This window comes from Diabrotica virgifera, chromosome 2 (genome assembly GCF_917563875.1).
Source record: "Diabrotica virgifera virgifera chromosome 2, PGI_DIABVI_V3a".
Taxonomy (NCBI): Eukaryota; Metazoa; Arthropoda; class Insecta; order Coleoptera; family Chrysomelidae; genus Diabrotica; species Diabrotica virgifera.
This window is the reverse complement of record NC_065444.1, coordinates 273,639,044-273,660,086: the sequence shown is the minus strand read 5'-3', so window position 1 is coordinate 273,660,086 and position 21,043 is coordinate 273,639,044. Positions and strand designations below refer to the sequence as shown.

Genomic DNA, 21,043 nt, shown 5'->3' with positions numbered 1-21,043 from the left:
TTTGAGTCTCATCTTCGGTACGCCCTTCCATTCTGGGGTACGTGTTGTGCAACTCAATTTGAGCGTATTTTTAAACTACAAAAGAGAGCTCTTCGTTACTCCCTGAGACTCAATAGCAGAGTTCATTGCCAAGAATTCTTTAAAAAATTTAAAATATTAACTCTTCCTTCTTTGTTTGTTTTTGAATCCGTTTGTTTAATCCGCAAACATGCATCAGAAGGTCCTGAGAGACCCACTCACAACTATCCCCTTAGAAACGTGGAGCATAATCTTTATCTGCCAACCCCACGGTCTGAGCTGGTTAAGTGCTCTATACTATACAATTCAAGAAAAATGCACAATCACCTGCCATCTAAAATCAAATCTATTACAGGATTTCTCGCCTTTCGCAAGGCCTTGAAAGCTTATTTGCTAGAGAGAGCTTTTTATACAGTGAATGACTTTTTTATAAACGATTTGAATTCAGCAAATTGACTTGCAGGATTATTACTTTCGAGTACTTTTGTACATATTTGCAGCGGCATAGAACTTTGATTTACTTTCCCTTTCCCTTTTCCTTGTTCGCCTTCTTTTTGCTCTGACGTTGTATACATATTGTTTGCAAAAATTTTAATTTTTTAATGTGTACTTAATAACTATAAAATTATATGAAGTAGTATAACTCACGCTATTTACTTGGTGTCTGTTTCTGTTTTTGTTTTGTTTGTAGTTTTTTATTATTTTTTGCTTTTTATTGTATTTTTTATTTTGTATAAGCTTTTTCCACAAATTGGTAAAATTTTTTGACAATAAAGCATACCTTACTTACTTACTATGACATTCAAAAGTCGTTGCAAACCCCTTAGCACTGTCCGCAAGAATAACGGCGTCATCTGCGTATCTTAAGTTGTATCTACGTATTCTCCGTTGATTTTTATTCCTTCTTCAATATTTTCTAAGGTATTTTGAAAGATCTTTTCAGAATATATATTATAATAGTGGAGCAAGTACACAGCCCTGACGAACTCCTCTTTTTATTGACATTTCTGTTGTTAGACTGATCAAAGAAGAAAATACAAGAACAGAACAAATTAGTTGTACAACTGTTGTAAAACGAAAAACAAAACTGCCAATCCAATAACAGTTCGTTTCTACAGCCTTTTCAACACTGCCGTTTTTAGAAATGGGTACCTGCACTGCGCCTGTTATCATATTTCAGCAATATAAACTTTTTACGTTTTTATTATATAAATAGTTTTACAGCCAAGAAAATGACTTGTCTGGTGGTAATAAGAGAATTGTTGGTTTTGACTTTTATGCGTTTTGCAATAGAAATTGGAATGGTAAATGAAATTGATTATATGTATTTATATTTTTCGCATATTTTCAGGTTCAGGTTTCTTCTCCTATTGCTATTTTAGCTTTCTTAGCCCTGCTTCTGAATACAAATACATAGTTACAATGGGTAAAATAGTCAAATTACACTGGTAAACACACAGTTTGCTGCCGGAAATTTTTTTACTGTTTCTAGGTAATTTGGGTCTGCTGAATCCAAAAATGCCACCAGATTTGCTCCATCAGATCGCTTTCAGAAAATACGACAAAAGATCACATTTCTAACATAAAGGGTAATTTAACGCAGCCCTACCTACATATATGTAGTGATGATACCCATGAAATAAACAAAACACGATTAAAAAGTAAGATATTTATTGTACAACAGTATACTTACAAAAATATTGACACATATCTGCCAAAAAAACTTAACTTTCCATCTAACCTTACCAGCGTCGCAGCAAAAATGTGTTATTCAGCGTCACCTAAAAACTTCCTTTTATATGATTATCTTGCAAAGACTTTAAAAGGACGGTCCCTTTGAAGACTCCAGCAGTAATCTACCATCATGTGATTACCCCATCTCCCCTGATACCTCTCTTACATCGTTTTGATATCTTGGTAGAAGCGTCCCCCTTGTTCCTCACTAAAGTCACCAAGATTTTCTGGGAAATGGTCTAAATGGCTGTAGAGGTATTTTAATTCTCATATGACAACCGTGTTTGTTAAAGTTGTTGAGCATTTCTTCCACTCTAATGCCCAATTGGTATACTTTCATATTTGTTGCCATTATGCAGGACACACTTTAAATTTCGTTTGAACTGTCGATAAAAAGACGCCAGTGATCTGGTGTATACTCCGATACACCCATTTCTTCTAACAGTCCTTTAATATTTTTATAAAAAAACATATCTTGCTGAGAAAAAAAGGCAAAAGATCTTTTTCTCTATTACGGTAGTATGTAATTTTGGTGTCTGGGTGAACAACATTCCCATTGTTTTAGTCTGGAGGCAAGCAACTCGGATGAATCCTTTGGAAGGTTCAAAGCTCTGATAAGATCGCTTAGCTCTTCATGAATAAACGTTCACGTGTTGAATCCCATTCAAAATCACCGTCGTCTTCCCAAATCTATTAATCTGTAGTTCGTCAAATAACATTTTGACATTATCCTCTGGTAACGTAGGTAGACTGCTAAATATTGGAATGGGTATCGCTCAAGCTGATGTGGCATTGGTCTTATTGCTGAATCCAGGTTAGGATGGTCTTTGCTGAATCGTCAAAATGATTTTTTGGTTCCCTCCATACCATTGGAACACCAAACTTTAAACACCAAACTTTAAACATTTTCGTTGTTCTTTCATCCACTGTCGCAAGTTTTCAAGACAAGTTTTGCATACTACATGTGGAGCCTAGGATTTATCTTGATCTCCTAAATGAACACCAAAATAGGCTTGATATGCCCTTTTGTCCATTTGCCCATTTGTTAAGTTTGTTTATAAAAATATTGCAATTATAGTGGTGGAATATACAGAAATGTAAGAATATTTAAGTATTTGATGAGTATGATTATATCTCGAAAACTAGAGCTGATACAAAGAAAAGGTTTGTATTTTTGGAATCAGCACAGATGAATTAACTAAAATCAGTTGATTTTTTTTCGGCAGCAAGACAAAATTTTTTTTTGTTGGGCTGTGTTATTAGACACTACCTACATAGATTTTCATATTTTCTAATTATTGTTATTCATAAGTTATTAATTATAAATTGATTATAATAAATTGCTATTGTCAATAAAAAACTGTTCATAGTTTTTTTTGTTTGGTTTTGCTTTTTGGTAAGTAATATTTTTATAATTTTTTGGAAATTTTTTAACTGCCAACAAAAACTTGGAAACAAGAGCAGATACAAGCAAAACACGAAGACATCTGGAGACCAACGAAATGAAGATCTTAAGATGGATTTCTGGAAAAGGACTACAGGACAGGGTAAGAAGTGAAGACATCAGACGCATATGTGGGGTAGACAATATTTATTTATTTATTTATTATTTATTTTTATTTATTTATTGTTTTTACATATGAGCTGGCCTCTAGTGACTAATCCAGGTCGTTTTTTCCTGATGGGATTACAGATATTTTTTTATATTTTTACATTTTTTACTAAACTACTAAATCTATTTTTACAATTTATTAACTAATTTGCCATAATCTATTAATTACATTACAAACATTTACAAACAAATACATTTAACAAATTTAAGTAAACATAAAATATTTTTGGTACCATCAACTCCCTTCTAAGTTATAAAGACCCTCTATTTTCAGAAGAGAGTTGGTATAAAAAACTTCAACATGGCGTTTGCTGAATACGTCTATCCTTATTGGTTGCTTAGAAAATTGCAAAATAAATCATAAATTTTGAGATTTTATAAATATTCATAACTTATGTAAAAATTAACTTAGAACCTTCTTATTACACGGAATGCTGAGACTTCTGGTGCTTAAATCATAACCTAAATTTCAAAGCAATTGGTCAAATAGTTTAAAAGGTATTTAATTTGTTTATCCCAAATTAATTTTTTTTTGCAACGCTATTAGTCAGAAAATGATGAAGTAGAAAAGTAAACTAATACTTTGGATAGTTTATGAAAGAAGATTTATACTATTAATTTAATTGAAAAAAAATGACAAAAAATACTTCTAAATACTGCAAAATTATTTTGCAAAAACATGTGAATTACAAAAAGGGGGGGCTAACTTCGTCCCTAATTGTCATAGGTATGTGTCTTTCTAAATGTGTATAAAAATTCAGTCTTTCCAAATATGAAAAAATAATTTTTCTACGGGTAACGGTTAAAAAGTTATTCTAATTGTTTATAAGTAAGCAAAATATCGACGTGTTTTTGCAAAATAATTTTATACTGTTTAAAATTTCTTTTTGTCATTTTTTTAATTAAGTCAATTTTTTGTCATTTTTTTAATTAAGTCAATAGTATAAATGTTCTTCTTCCATAAACTGTCAAAAGTCTTACTGTAACCTCATAATTTTCTGACTTATATATATAATGTTCTTAAACTCCTAAGTGGAGCATAGAGCTTCAGTGAAAACGCGCCAACGGGTTCTATTTTGCGCTAGGGCCTTCACCTCATTCCAAGACTTTCCTTGACTTCTTATCTCGTCCATGATGGATCTTCTCCAAGTTTGTGCTGGGCGACCTCTTTTTCTCTTTCCTTGGGGATTCCACTCTAGGGCATTTTTTGCAATACTGGAACTATCTTTTCGGAGTGTGTGACCTATCCACCCCCACTTTCTGTATTTTATTTCATTTTCTACCCTCTTTTGTTGGGTCAGGTGTAGCAGATCTTCGTTTCTGATGGTGTTTGGCCAGAAAATACGAACAATTCTTCGTAGACATTTGTTAACAAAGACCTGCAATTTGTCTGTAAGGTATTTTGTCACTTTCCAGGTTTCACATCCATAGAGTAGAACAGATATAACATTTGACTGGAATATTCGGATCTTTGTACTTGTAGTATATTCTCCAGACCTCCAAACAGGGTTAAGCATGCTGAAAGCTTGTTGAGCTTTTCGTATCCTCATACGACATATTCTGACTTATAGTGTTGCAAAAAAATGAATTTGGGATAAACAAATTAAATAACTTTTAAACTATTTGACCAATTGCTTTGAAATTTAAAATATAATTCAAGCACCAGAAGTCTCAGCAATTCGTGTAATAAGAGGGTTCTAAGTTAATTTTTACGTAAGTTATAAATATTTATAAAATCTCAAAATTTATGATTTATTTTGCAATTTTCTAAGCAACCAATATGGATAGACATATTCAGCGAACGCCATATTGAAATTTTTTACACGATTTATGAGTTTCTTACTCTCAAATTTGTTTAAAATTCTTAACTTTTTGGTTATAGACAAAAAAAGCGAAAATTTATCGTTTTTTGATATTCATTTGTTTATAACTATGTATGTATATCATAAAAATCGGCTGCAGGAAACATAAAGGTTATTAATATAGATGTCCATACTACTCAAAAAATTTAGTTTTGGCCTGGAGGGGGATGTGTCACGAGAAAAGTCTTATTTCTCTGGACTATGATGGAAAAATACAGGAATAAGGAGACCAACCCTCATATGGTATTCATTGATCTTGAGAAAGCAGGATTGCACCAAGGCTCGGTGCTTAGTCCTTATTTATTCTCATTAGTTTTGGACCAGATAACAGCGAAACTACAGGGTACCATTCCATGGTGCCTAATATATGCTGATGATGTAGTGTTAGTAGGAAATAGTGAAAGAGACTTAGAACACAAACTGGAACAGTGGAGACAAGCTCTGGAGGAAAAAGGTTTTAAACTTAGTAGGACAAAAACAGAGCATTTGGAATATTCATTTAAGATGGAGTTACTACAAATAAAATGGTATCTTTGGATGATGAAATAATTGTGAAAAGCAATAGTTTTAAGTACCTAGGATCGGTATTACAGAGTAATGGAGAAATAGATGGAGATGTATGCAGTAGAATTAGTGCTGGATGGATGAAGTGGAAAGAAGCGAGTGGTGTGTTGTGTGACAGAAAAATTCCAAGGAAGCTGAAGGGAAAATTCTATAAAACAGCCATAAGACCGGCTATGATGTACGGAACTGAATGTTGGGCGGTGAAAAAGAAAGAGGAACAACGAATGCATGTGGCGGAAATGAGAATGCTTAGATGGATGAGTGGAGTGACAAAGAAGGATAAAATTAGAAATGAGTATATTAAGGGAAGTCTAGGTGTGGCACCAATTGATGCCAAAATGAGAGAGCATAGGTTAAGATGGTTTGGTCATGTTCAACGTCGAGACGTTAATCACCTAATACGAAGAATAGCTGAAGTGCAGATTCCTGGAAAGAGCAGGAGAGGGAGACCAAAGAAGACCTGGGGGGAGAAGATAAGGCATGACATGTTGGTAGAGGGGATTAACATTGATATGACCCAAGATAGAATTATGTGGAGAAATGCAATTAGGGAAGCCGACCCCGCATAAGCATAAGGCAAAGAGAATGATGATGATTGTGACGAGCAATTATTAATAATGTCATGTTCTCGGTTGGTCCGTGGCTGTTTATTGGTTATATTGTAACACTAAAAGTTACTGTAAGTGGCAAAAAACAGATTACTTTTAACTAACAAACAGTTTTCTCAAATATCAACAAAATTATTTTGGAGTGCTTTTACCATAATAAATATACGAGTTAGTTGGATTAAACATTTCAAAAACGAAGTTTCAATTAGAAAATAATACTTTCAGCTTTCCTTCATTCACCTGTTAAGTTTTGAATCGATTATGCAAGTGCTGATGTATTCAATTTTCCAGTGCTTTGAAATCGTTTTAACGTATTTCACATATTGTTTGTGTATCAAGAATGCGAATTCATTAAATCTATCAGACTTAGCAAATTGCAATATTTTATATCCAATAATGAGGCTAAAAACGTAAATGTAAATGATTACGTAGGCCAACGTACAACAAAAAACCGCAGATAAACGCAAAATAGTCGGTCTCATTCTTTTCAGAATGCGGTTCAATTGTCTAATCAAACTGTTTAAAAAATACTACTGGATATAGGAAAGAGTCAATACTCGCAATCTTAGAGTTTGTATGTCTTTTTAATAGTTGTTTATACAATCATGGGGCAACCGGTTTCGAAGCTTACAATTTATGCTTCATCTTCAGGCCCAGTACATAGAGTCTTCACATATACAAACTACTAGCTAAAATTAACAAAAAGACAAAAATGTACATACATATAAAAACATAAAAACAACTATGTCTTGGTTTTGATTAAAATACATACAATAAAGCAAAACAACTGTAGAGTATTGAACTTAGTAGTCCATAGAGTGTATATTGAGACCAGTCTGATGGAAATTATTTATTATTATATACCAAGAAATTTCCATTTCCAATTCCAATTTATTATTATACCAGACTATTAAATTATATACCAAGAGCCATTTCCATCAGACTGGTCACCCAATAGCAGAATGTCTCAATATACACTCTATGGACTTAATAAGTTCAATACTATACAGTTGTTTTGCTTTATTGTATGTATTTTAATCAAAACCAAGACATATTGTTTTATGTTTTTATATGTATGTACATTTTTGTCTTTTTGTTAATTTTAGCTAGTAGTTTGTATATGTGAAGACTCTATGTACTGGGCCTGAAGATGAGGCATAAATTATAAGCCTCGAAACCGGTTGCCCATGATTGTGTAACAACTTTTAAAAACATACAAACTCTAAGATTGCGAGTATTAGCTCATTTCCTATATTCAGTAGTATAATGGACTCGCATTGGCAACCCTTTCATCATTTGTTTAAAAAATGTTTAACTCTAACTCAAAAATAGCTCTGATAGATTATTCCAAAAATAGATAAATTCACTTCTTGGAGTAAGTGTACATTTATTATAGTCGTCTGTTCTTATTAAACTGCCATTAACGGTAAAATACCTATAAATACATATTATATTATATTCATACAATCAACAATTATTTTATTCGACGTCTACAGCGAAATCATATTTCTATCGGAAGTTGTGGAATTTATTGTGGTCACCGGAAGTAGTATCAATAACATTAAATATGCTGATGATACGGTCATCTTAGTAAAAAACATAAAATGTGCTAATGTTTAAAAAATATAAAATATAAAGAATATAATAAAGAATATAATTAGTATACAGTATACAAGACAATTCGTCTTATACAGCGACTTTATTTCAAGATTAGGAAAAATAAAAAAAAATTACGTAAATAATTTGTAGGACAACAACATACGAAGAGGTACGTGAAATATTTAATAATAAGTATGAAGACCGAACGCCTGTAACACCTGGGACTGTATCTCAAATTATTCATAAATTTGAGGAAAGTGGACATGTACGCGAACTCCTTCCAAAAGTTAATAGAAAAATTCGTTTCCAGATGAAACAAAAACTGACATTTTTTGCCGATGGTCGATGATTCTCATAAGGGTACTAGAATAATAGCAACCGAAAATCAGATCAGTCAAACAACTGTTCTCAAATATTAAAAAAAATAAAAATGGCATCCCTTACCTAATTAAAGCACAAATGGAACAGAAACTGAATGAAGAGGATCCAGATCGTAGAATGGAGTTCGGTGACAAATTGTTAAATAGATTTAACACTATGTATTTTTTATGGGAAATAAGCCACAATTTTACTAAAAAATGAATTTATTAACGTTTCGAAGCCCAAATCGGGTTTCGTTGTCAAAATACAAAATACTATTAAAATAAACAAAAATGTTGTTGCTAAGTAAAAAAATTCTTCTAATAATTTATTTAATCTGACTCATTTATATTGGCAATTCAGACGTATATTATACATTTTAAAGTAGAAGACTTTAAAATGATATCGCCAATATTTATGAGTTGCGTTCCTGGGACGACTTTACTAAAAGATAGTTCATTCGATTACATGAAATCAATCAAAGATTTAACACTAATAAAATTTTAACACAGATAAAAATCCACATGTGATAATGGAGGCACATACGCAGTATCGACAAAAGTTCAATGTGTGGCAGGCATTTTATTAATATGTATATGTAAATCACGAGGGAAAACCATACTATGGAATCTCTAACGCGAGAATTTTACTGTCATCGTTGCATTTGGTTGTCTTTTTACAGATCACATGCTATGATTTTTTTGTGACGGATATTCTTGAGTTGGGATTGATTTCATGTAGTCAAATGAACTATCTTTTAGTAAAGTCGTCCCAGGAACGCAACTCATAAATATTGGCGATATCAATAAAAATGTATAATATACGTCTGAATTGCCAATATAAATGAGTCAGATTAAATAAATTATTAGAAGAATTTTTTTACTTAGCAACAACGTTTTTGTTTAAGTTAGTAGTATTTTGTATTTTGACAACGAAACCCGATTTGGGCTTCGAAACGTTAATACAATTATTTTTTCAATTTAATTGTGGCTTATTTCCCATCTAAATAGTTAATCATAAATAATATATTATGTAATACCCTCATTGGACCTTATTTTTGAGATAGAACCATAACAAATTAAGAATATTGGGCATTTTTAGAATTGGAGTTAATTCCAGAATTAGTCAGACTCTTTCCTGATGATAATATAAATTCTCAACTCGTGAATAAATCAATTTATTTTCAGCAAGATTGAGCACTTCCTCATCTTCGAGGAGTTTGTGAGTTTCTCGATAATACATTTCCAAATCGTTGTATTGGAAAAAGAGGAGTAACCGAATGGCCAGCAAGATACCCGGATTTGACACCTCTAGATTTTTTTTTTTTTGGTTATGTATTTAAAAATCAAAGTATATGGGAATAGGTCTCAGACTAACAACTGAACAATTGAATTACAGAAGATAAAACACGAACTTCCCCGGAAATGATTAGATGAAACTTTATTCAGAGTAGATTTCTATTTCCAAAGACAAAGTAGTCATATTGCATACCACCTTTAATTTTTTTCTTTAGGTGCTTTCTGTTTATACAGCAAATATTAATTATTACAAAATAAAAATGTTTTTCTAATTTCTGCATATTAATGGTCAATATTATACATAACCAATATTTTGTTACTGTCGCTTAAGGGACCGTTCAAGTATTACGTAACGCAGGTTGGGGGGGGGGTCAAAAATCTTCAAAAATTGCGTCACGCAATAGTTAAACGTCCATTACAGTGCGTTACGTAAGGGGGAGGGGGGGGTCAAAAATCTTCAAAAATCGCGTTACGTAATACTTAAACGCTCCCTACCCATTCATCACGTGAGACTCGAAGGGGAGGGAGGGGGTCCATAAAAAAACACGAAATGTCACAATACACGTGATATAGGCGGTTCTTAAACTTCACCATGTATCACCAAGGGGGAGGGGGGTTAAAAAGTACCAAAAAAACATCACGTGATTAATGGACGACCACTTACGGGGTGTCACAGATATCTTTTTAAGCGCGCACTGTATATCTAAACCATGTTAACTGTGTTTTGTCTATCTTCTGTTTATATTGGGGTCCATTCTCATTGCGTTTTTAGTCCAGTGTAATAAGGTTTTTCCCATGACACTCGAGCAGCCAGGGTACTGAAGCGTTTTTTCGACAGGTAATACCTATAAGAGCAAATTGTAACTATTTCCTGCGTAGGATCTGGCGGCCATTTTTATTTATAAACAATTAAGTGTCAAAAAATGGCATTTTTACCTTTTTTTTCAAATCAATGGAAAACAGTGAAACTTATGGTTTTTTTAGTACAAATATCTTTGAGATTATGGAAAAAGCTTTAAAATGACGTATTACAAAGTTTGATATACTCATTTATTGTTAATATAATTGCGAAAAAAGTCGGAATTGCAAAAAAAATTAATTTCGCAATATCTATTATCTATTGTAAAAATTAGTGTACAGCTCTGAAATTTTTGTCATATAAGGTTTCTTTGGTGCTTAATATGTGATAAAAATTTCAAAGCGATTCATTCAATTGTTTAAATTTTCTTCAAATTGCTTACCCCAGAGAGCATTTTTTTGCAATAACATAAGTCAGAAAAAAATGACGTTAGAACCATTCCACAGGTGTCAAATGAAAGAGCAAGAGCTATATTTTCAAGTTGGTTTAAAAAAAGTGAATAAAAAATGCACTTATTAGTAATAAATAATTATGCAAAAGTATCGTAAATATTTCCTTATAAACTTTTTATTTTGTTATATAAGAAATGAAATTATACAGGGTGTTTCATTGGGAAAGTAACATACGTTAACTGTAGAAATAGGACACTTAGGCGGTATCAAAAATACCATACTTTGAATTTTTGGCAAAATGATTTTTCTGGTCAAATTTTGAATTTGAATTCTGAAATTATGTGAATTTCGAGAGCTCTAAGTAGAAAAAAATTGAAATACAGCTTACAACTTGTCAACCGCACTGTATATTTATTTTATATTTAACACGCGAATATTCTTTTAGGTGTCCAATCAATTATTTTATTTACAATTAAAAAAAATCCAGGTCTGGATTAAAAAATATTGTATAAATTTTCCGACCCAAAAAAACACCCTGTATATTAAGTTTTTTTTTTAAATAGATTTTGCATTTGAAAAGAGGATGAAAAACTAAATTTAGTGGTATATTTTGAATTTTCGGCAAAATAATTTTTCCGGTAAAATTTTGAATTTGAGTGCTGAAATTATGTGAATTGCGAAGCCCAAAGTAAAAAAAAAATTAAATATGACTTAATTTTAATTAATATCATTATTTAATCTAAATTGGTAAAATATTAACATTTTGGCATATAACAATAATTTCTGATGGTGGTAATTTTGAATAGTTAATATGCTGCAAATTTTCTCTGTTTTGTTATAATTTTTAGATACTTTGTTTATTAAAGTGATGTATTCTTTATTCACTCTTTATTATTTATTCATTATTTAAAGATGAATATTCGCCATAACATATTTGTCACGCATAATAAAGAACACTAAAATGTTTTAAGATTTTACCAATTTAAATTAAATAATGGTATTAATTAAAATTTAGTCGCATTTTAATTTCTTCGACTTAGAGCTCTCGCAATTGACATAATTTCAGAATTCAAATTCAAAATTTTATCAGAAAAATTATTTTACCGAAAATTGAAAGTATACCACTAAATTTAGTTTTTCATGCTCTTTTCAAATGCAAAATCCATTTAAAAAAAAATTAATATACAGGGTGTTTTTTTGGGGTCGGAACATTTTTACAATATTTTTTAATCCGGACCTGGATTTTTTATAATTGTAAATAAAATAATTGATTGGACACCTAAAAGAATATTTGCGTGTTAAATATAAAATAAATATACAGTGCGGTTGACAAGTTGTAAGCTGTATTTCAATTTTTTTCTACTTAGAGCTCTCGAAATTCACATAATTTCAGAATTCAAATTCAAAATTTGACCAGAAAAATCATTTTGCCGAAAATTCAAAGTTTACCACTAAATTTAGTTTTTCGTCCTCTTTTCAACTGAAAAATCCATTTTAAAAAAAATTGAATTTACAGGGTGTTGTTTTTGGGTCGGAATATTTTTCCAATATTTTTTAATCCGGACCTGGATTTTTTACAATTGTAAATAAATTGATTTATTGTAAACATTAAAGGATATTTTCGTGCCAAATATAAAATAAATATACGGTGTGGTTAAAAAGTTATGAACCAAATAAAAAAATGGCAAAATAGATAAAACACCCAGTAAGTATGGTATTTTTGAGACCGCCTAAATGTTCTCTTTCTACAGTTAACGTATGTTACTTTCCCAATGAAACACCCTGTATATATTTATTACAATTTTTTATCAATTATGATATAAATAACATTACTTGGTAATTGTGCACTTAAAACAGGGTAAAAAAGTTTTTTTTTTTTTGAAAAATGTTATCCAAAAAGTTTATAAGGAAAGATTTACGATATTTTGCATAATTATTTATTACTAATAAATGCATTTTTTATTCGTTTTTTTTTTTAAACCAAGTTGAAAATATAGCTCATGCTCTTCCATTTGACACCTGTGGAATGGTTCTAACGTCATTTTTTTCTGACTTATGTTAATGCAAAAAAAATGCTCTCTGAGATAAACAATTCGAATAAAATTTAAACAATTGAATGAATCGCTTTGAAATTTTTATCACATATTAAGCACCAAAGAACCCTCATTTGGCAAAAATTTTAAACCTGTACACTAATTTTTGCAACAGTTATTGCGAAAATATTTTTTTTGCAATCCCAATCTTTTTTCGCAATTATATTAACAATAAATGAGTATATCAAACTTTGTAATATGTCATTTGTTTCGAGCTTCTGTCATGTCTCACATAATATTAATATATCTACGTCATACGTTATTGGTAATACCAATGATACAAACCAAAGACGTATGACGTAGATATATTAATAGTATGTGACACATGACAGAAGCTCGAAACAAATGACTGTGAATGAAAAGCCCTATAGGTATTACTTGCCGAAAAAACGCTTCAGTACCCTGGCTACTGAAGTGTCACGAACAGGGTATATTTTTGTCTTATTACCCTGGCCTATTTGTATTTGTTCGTGTCTGACTCCTTATTGGTTTACCGTAACTTTGTCTCAAATAAGTATTAAAATCTGGTTGAATTAGACAATATTGTTTATCTATTTGGATGAGCAATCAGCAAGTGTATTAATATTTTAATGCTTTTATTAAAAGATTAATACACTTTTCTGCGATAAGCAATGATATCAAATTAAAAATTGTAATTCCATAATTCACGCGTACATTTTCATGTGTTTTGCTATCATAATGGTCAACAATTAAAAAAATCTAGATAGATGATGCTAATATAAACACAACTAATAATTCGAAGGTTAAAGGAAATCATTTTAAAAAAATAAGTTGTGAATTGATAAATTTAAATGGGGAAAAAATCTTTTATCTACGTCCCTGTTAAAACCAGTGGCTTAACTAGGGGCGGTGATCCCCGGGCCTCTGGTATGTGGGGGGCCACAAAATTTGAATAATTGACAAAAAAAGTATACATATCTCGGTCATGAATCAACTTTTTTTTCATACGCGGGATCCAGACCTATAATTAACTAGCGACCAAGTGAAGACAAACGCAGCAAAGGGCTACCACAAACACGCTGTATGTATGGACGATATTAAACGAATGGCCAAGAACTGGTACAAGACGTGCAGAACCGTGGAACGTGGAAAGTGGCGAAAAAGGGAGAGACCTATGTCCAGCAGCGGACGGAAGCGGTTGGATGATGATGATAGGTATAAAATATAAATTCACAGTCTTTTGGTTATAATATTCTATCTTTACGTTTTAAACGTGTTAATATATATAGATAGTTCCTATATAGAAGTAATAGGGGAGTGCAATTAGAACGAAAAGATAAAATGTTTCGGAAAAAATCAAACAAGGTTATATTTTTCTAATACTTTTTTTGTTAGTTTATATAAATGTTAAAGTAAAAAGTTCTACTCACAAATTTCGCCGCTAATTGTTTATTAAAATTGTTTAAACAATAACAATTGTTTTGTACCTATAAATAATGTTAAACATATGGGTGAATTCAACATTTTATTTTGATAAAAAATGTTTTTATTTTAGTTTTGATAATGCTGAAGCCGAATCTGATATTACAATTTGCAAATTCAAAATGGCGGATTCAAAATGGCGGATTTTTTCCTAAAAATCCTTAAAAAGCAGTTGTAAAATCCGAATTCTTTTTATAAAACGTGTTTGTTTACATATATTTGGATATTTTTGAGAGGTTGCTGAACCTGAATCAAATTTTCATAATTTAAATTATAAAATGGCAGATCCAAAATGGCGGATAACTTAAAAAATAGTTGTAAAATCATAATTTTTTTACAAAATGTATTTATTTCTACATATATTTATTTTTGAGAGCTTTGATAAACCTAACTTAAATGTTAACATTATAAACTATAAAATGGCGGATCCAAAATGCGGATTTTCTAAAAAGAACATAAAAAAGAACATTTTTCTAAAACATTTATTGTCTTTACTTTTAACAGGGTGTTGAATCTGAATTAAAGATTAAAAATATAAATTTCAAAATGGCGGATCCAAAATGGCGGATATTTAAATGAAAAACAAGTAGAATCCAATCAAACAAATATGGAATTTCATTTTAACAAAAAAGATAAACAAATAATTTTCACAATAATATTAAAAATTAGAATGTATTAGAAAGAAAGAACAAATTATTCAAAACCTATCTCTTCAATATTCAAAAAATTGTTGCAATGGGATCATAAATAAAAAAGTTATTCTTAGTAAAAAGCTCTGCATATTCTAAAACTTTAAATGCAATCATAAAATATCAATTTTTATCAATATTGTACAAGATGTGTCAATAAACAAAAATTTCAGTTAGGAGTAAAATACCTATATTTTTCATAATACTGAAAATTGTTATTATAGAAAGTTGTTCAGAACTAAAAACGATGTGTCAATATGCAATTACACTCTTCTAATCGAAATATTGTGAACTATAAAGGTACATATTTATTGCGCGAAATATAATTTGTTTAATACCTCGTATAATATTGATAAATAATATTTTATATTTGCATATTAAGTGTTAAACCATGCACAGCTATTTATGACGAATAACTTTCTTCATAAAATTAATAATAAATCAGTTATCATAAATAATAAGTAAAAATTTAATGATGTTGGGTATAATTAATTTTAAACAATTAAAAAGAAATTTTCGATTAGAAGGATATAATTACATATTGGAACATAGTTTTTAATTACAAACAACTTTTCTTTATAAAAATTTTCGATATTGTGAAATATAAAGGTACTTTACTCTTGAGTGAAATTCATATTTTTTGACATACCTCGTACAAAATTAACAAAATTTGATATTTGATGATTGCATCTTATGTTATATATGATGCAGAGTATTTTATAAAGAATAACTTTTTTTCGTAAAACTGATTTTAAAAAAGTTATCAATAGGTTCCAAGTTACGCAGACATCCTGTATAAGAGCTTAAAAAAAATTTTTTTGTTTTTTTTTTTTTTTTAGCGTATGGCTTAAGTATATCACAGAATATAGTTAGATTTATGCATTATACAATGCATCACAAACAGATGTCCAATTTTTTTATATATTCGATTGACCCTTCGGTTGCCATTACAAAGTCTATAGGGTCGCCTGTGTATGCTCTGCGTGGGCAGTCCTGAACAATGTGACTGATCGTCTGTCTTGCAGCGCCGCAGTCACAAGAAGGCGAGGGGAGTTTACCCCATCTGTGGAGGGAGTCGGCGCATCTTCCACAGTTTGTTCGAATTCGATTAAGGGCTGCCCAAATCTTACGGGGACGTTCAAATTCGCCAGGTTTCCCTATGATGTCCGGTAGACTATGGTAATGCGGATCTGTCCTACTTTCCCAATCTTCTCTCCATCGGGTATTTAAGTCAAAGTTGGATTGCTGCAGCGCTTGAGCAGATTGTAGAGGGGGTAACCTGGATCGGAGACGGTTTCCAAGAATATCGGGGATGTCGTTGTGGACTAGAAGCTGACGACTGTCCATTATTTTGTTATATTCTTTAACCAATGCATGTTCGCGGCGTAGGTTGGGTGGTGCTATATTACTAAGGGTAGGTAGCCACATTGTAGGGGTGGGCTTAATTGTGCCTGTTATCATACGCATAGTACGGTTTAGTTGGGTGTCGACCAGGTGGGTATGCCTGCTATTTAGCCACACTGGAGCACAGTATTCTGCCACCGGATATATCAGGCCAAGAGCAGAGGATCTTAATGTTGATGCTGTGGACCCCCATGTAGTGCCGCAGAGTTTCTGTATTATATTGTTGCGTGTTTTCAATTTTGCTGCTGTTTTCGTCAGGTGTTCTCTGAATGTGAGCGTTCTGTCTAGAGTAACCCCAAGGTATTTCGGGTATTTATTGTGTTTTAACAGCTTGTTATTAAAATACACTCGCAATTCTCTGTTTGCCAACTTGTTGTTTAGATGAAAAGCTGATACTTCAGTTTTTGTAGTACTTGGCTGTAGTCTCCATTTCTTAAGGTATTCGCTGAGGATGGATAAGTCATTCGTGAGAGTGATTTCTGTAGTTTCTAAAGATTGGTGGCTTGTTGCAAGGGTCCAGTCGTCAGCATATCCAAACTTCCGAGATTCGGTTTCAGGCATGTCAGCAATATAGAGGCTGAAAAGTAAAGGGGCAAGGACAGAACCCTGTGGAAGACCATTGTTAAGTTTCATCTGTCTACTCGTCTCCTTTCCCATTATAACCTGGAAGGCTCTGTTGGTCAGCATGTTGTCAATGAGGTTAATTATCTTTCTGCAGGGGATAATGCGGGCCAGTTTATATATTAATCCCTGTCTCCAAACAGTATCATATGCTGCTGTTAGATCTATAAATACTGTTGCTGTCTTTTGTTTCTTTTGAAAACTAGCTTCTATAAAAGTTGTTAATGACAGCACTTGGTCCGTACAGCTTCGATGAGGGCGGAAGCCAGCTTGTTCAATGGGGACATTTTCTAGTATCCTGTGACTAATTCTGTTGAGGAGAAGCTTTTCTAATAGTTTATATACCATGCTGAGTAGAGCTATGGGGCGGTAGTTTTCTGGCTTATCGTTTGATTTGCCCGGTTTCGGAATTGCAATTATCTTTGTTCGCTTAAGTGAGAAAGGAATGTTACCTGACTGAAGTATATCATTAAAGAACATTGCAAGCCACTGTTTCGTGTATGCACCACTGTGTATCAAGAACTCTGGATGGATACCATCAAACCCAGGTGCTTTACCTGATTTCATTTCTTTCAGCGCATGTGTGATTTCAGAAATAAGTATTCTTGCTGAATATTCGGAGTTCGTTCTGTTCATTTGTTTTAATGCTCTTAAGTCTATTTTCACGTTGGTAGTATGTGTTCGATCTCGTGGAGCTCTGGATAGAGATACTATATGGGAGGCAACCTTGTTAGGAGACATTTTAGACTCTCTGGATTCCAGCTGGTTAGCTCCTCCAATTTTCCGCAACAAGGACCATGCCTGCCGGCTTGATTTTTTGAAGTCAAGGTTTTCGACAGTCTTTATCCATTTTTGGCGTCTAGCTGTATCGATGTTGTGTAAAAGCTCATCGGCTATTTCTCGGTCACCACTTTCGAGAAACTTCGTGTATAAGTCTTCACATGTTTCAGTCCATCCAGGCACATATTCTTTGCGGTACCCCCTAGGGATGGTTTTCTTGGCAGTGCTTATTACTGCGCCCACAAACCTCTCATAATGTTTGCTGGTTGGAGGGACCCAGCTCAATGTCCGGTCTAGTTGTTCAGAGAATTTCTTCCAGTTTGCTTTTCTAAGATTCCACCTGGGTCGAGGATATGATCTAATTATTGGAATTGATATTCCGATGGTGATAAGCACCGGACGATGTTGAGTATGTGGGAAGTCTGCAAGGACACTTCTCGCAGTTGTTAGTGGTCTGTCATTGGTATCTTTTGAGACAAAACATAGGTCTGGGTTATATTCTTTTCTCCATGCAGCTGATTTAAATGTTCCTCTGTCTTTGGCATCAAAAACTAGGTATGTGTTTTGCTCTTCGGACCATTCTACTAGTGCCTCCCCATTTTCATCATTCGTGGTGTACTTCCACATTTCGTGGTGGCTGTTGAAGTCGCCGATGTATATAGTAGGATGTGGATGAGTCTTTAGCACTTCTGGGTTCCATGTAGTGGCTGGAGGTTTGTATATGTTAACTACGGTAATATCTCCAATCTTGGTGACTACTTCATGTATATTATTTTCATTGGAAGCAGAAAGTAGGAAACCATTTTCTATATTGCAGCGAATGTAGGTTGCGACGCCGTAATGTTTATCATAGGTGGCTCCCAGTAAATCGTAGCCAGGTATCTTTCCCCTTAAATCAAGCTGGACTTTGTCTTCAGTATGGGTAATTTTTTTGTTGAACATTTATTATTGTTGAAGCTTATTATTAAATATATTTTAGGTAAATTTTACAGAAAAAAGTTTTGATCACTCTGTATATACATTTTTTCAGCTGGTAATTTTCGGTTTTTGTATTACATTTTTGTTATCTTTCTTAGTCTTCTCAAAAAGAAATTGTTTATTTCATCTTCAAATTAAAATATTTCAGTGTTTTTTAAAGATTACATCCTAAGCTTTAAAAAAATATCAAAAAAATTGTATTAGATTTATTCAAACTTGAGTAATACCGTCTTAAAGTGGTGGGAATTCGGTAAAACTACGAAGTTTTCAAAAATTACATTTTTTGAGACAGCGTATTATTTGAATTAAATTTTTGAGATTTTTTTTGAATGAAACATCGTTTAGTAAGATGATAAAGAGGTAAGTTGTGAAAATTTGAGAGTTTTATAAGTAAAATTATATTAGTTACACATTTTTAAATCATTTTTAAACAAAATTCATGTAAGGCTCACTTTCCGCCCACACCGTACTTATGTCCATACATTTTATTTATTTTTATTACAACCATACGATAGCTTATTTCATCTTCTTTCATGTCCAATTTGTAAAATTTCTTTTGATCCATTAGTTAAAGAATTACATTAAAAAACTCAACCGTGCACTTCTTCCAACGCTAGTTTACAGTGCGCCAATGTGTGTGAGAAGGGTGACTTTAGCGTTGTAAATAAAAAATTACAGAAGCTAGAGATTTAATTTTTAAAAAATCTTTATATAAGGTTTTGTTTGTAAAATTTTCTGAATTTTTCAATGGTCCAGTCAGTTTTTTTCTAAAAATTATATTTTCTGAGTTATTTAAAAAAACATCTAAGTTCTCTGTTCATTTGTTTAATAAAAAATGAAGCACCCACTTCTCGAGTAGAACTTTTTGATATGTTGTTTATTAAACATTTCTTAATGAAATTACAAAAAGTTTTATCTTGTTTGATTTTTTCCGAAGTGAAAATCTAAATGCACTCCCCTATAAGGTTTAGCTTTTTTCTTACGTTGGGTGGCATCTTCAGTTACTTCCGCCCTGGCCAACTGAATTCTAGGTACGCCACTGGTTGCAACCACTTTATTTACCACCAAAGTCAAGATTTTGTACTTACCGCACTAGAGGGATGTCTTGTAGGTGCCGGATACATGTTTTCCAAAAGTAAAAATCCTTATGAGTCACTAATAGTTCACGAAAAGTCCTTTTGTTTGTCCAAACGATACAAAAAACGCCATATTTCTACAAAATTACAAACCAAAACAATTGAAATCAATTCCTAACCTCAAAATCCGACGCGATCGCGTATTTCTCGGCTATCACTTAAACCACCTTCGAAGTGCATCACAAACACGCATCGCAAATCGATAGATTATCAAAATGCAACAATTTCCTCGGATTTTTCTCGTTTTTGTCACTAAAAAACAATAATTTTAGTTATGAAGACGAACACAATCCAAACCAAACCGAACGAACTCATCTGTCGAAGCGGGAGAAGTGCACCACGTGGTCGAATACAGAATACGTCAGAATGATCTACACCAATCAGCGTCGGATATTCGTTCTAAAACTCCTACAATTTCAGACAGCTACATGTCTAGTCCACATGGACTCGACCGGTGTTGCCTTATCAAAGAAAAATTCTAGGAAACAAGAGATTTTACAAGCTGGATATATGCGTTGATGATTGATTTGACATTAGCTGATGTGCCAAATATACGTATTTGTAGGAAATATTACAAAATTAGAAAATGTATAATTTTAAGGTATTAAGTGAAGAACAATACAGGATGTATTATAATAGAGATAAATAATAAAACGATATAATATCAATAGCTTGCTTGCGAGCATAGGCGTAGATTTTTGAATAATTATAATATTTTCTTGAATAATAGAGGAATATTGCAGTCGATTTTATTTAAATATTCATGAGGTAATAATTAGATCTAATGAATGTTAATAAATAAATATACAGTATGTTGCAAATGTTAGGAATAAATTAATTGTGTCATCATATCTCAGAAACTTTTACAGAAAGATCAATAAATAGTCCAAGAAAAGAATCTAAACCCAGATAAAGATCAGATAAAGGGACGATAAAGGGACGAGAAGAATTATTTATCGTATGGCATACCCTACAAGCAGAACACATAATTAA

At 32.2% G+C, this 21,043-nt stretch overlaps 1 protein-coding gene across 3 annotated transcripts in view; it reads right to left on the bottom strand.

Annotated features, from left to right (window-relative positions):
- Positions 1-20,378, bottom strand: part of LOC114335738 (protein groucho) — a 645,524-nt gene extending 625,146 nt beyond the window's left edge. For all 3 annotated transcript variants that reach the window (XM_050644661.1, XM_050644662.1, XM_050644664.1), the window contains exon 1: positions 20,003-20,378. In XM_050644661.1, the coding sequence (XP_050500618.1) occupies positions 20,003-20,038 (36 nt within the window). In that variant the 5' untranslated portion in view covers positions 20,039-20,378. The remainder of the gene's footprint in view (positions 1-20,002) is intronic.
- Between the last annotated feature and the right edge of the window lie 665 nt (positions 20,379-21,043).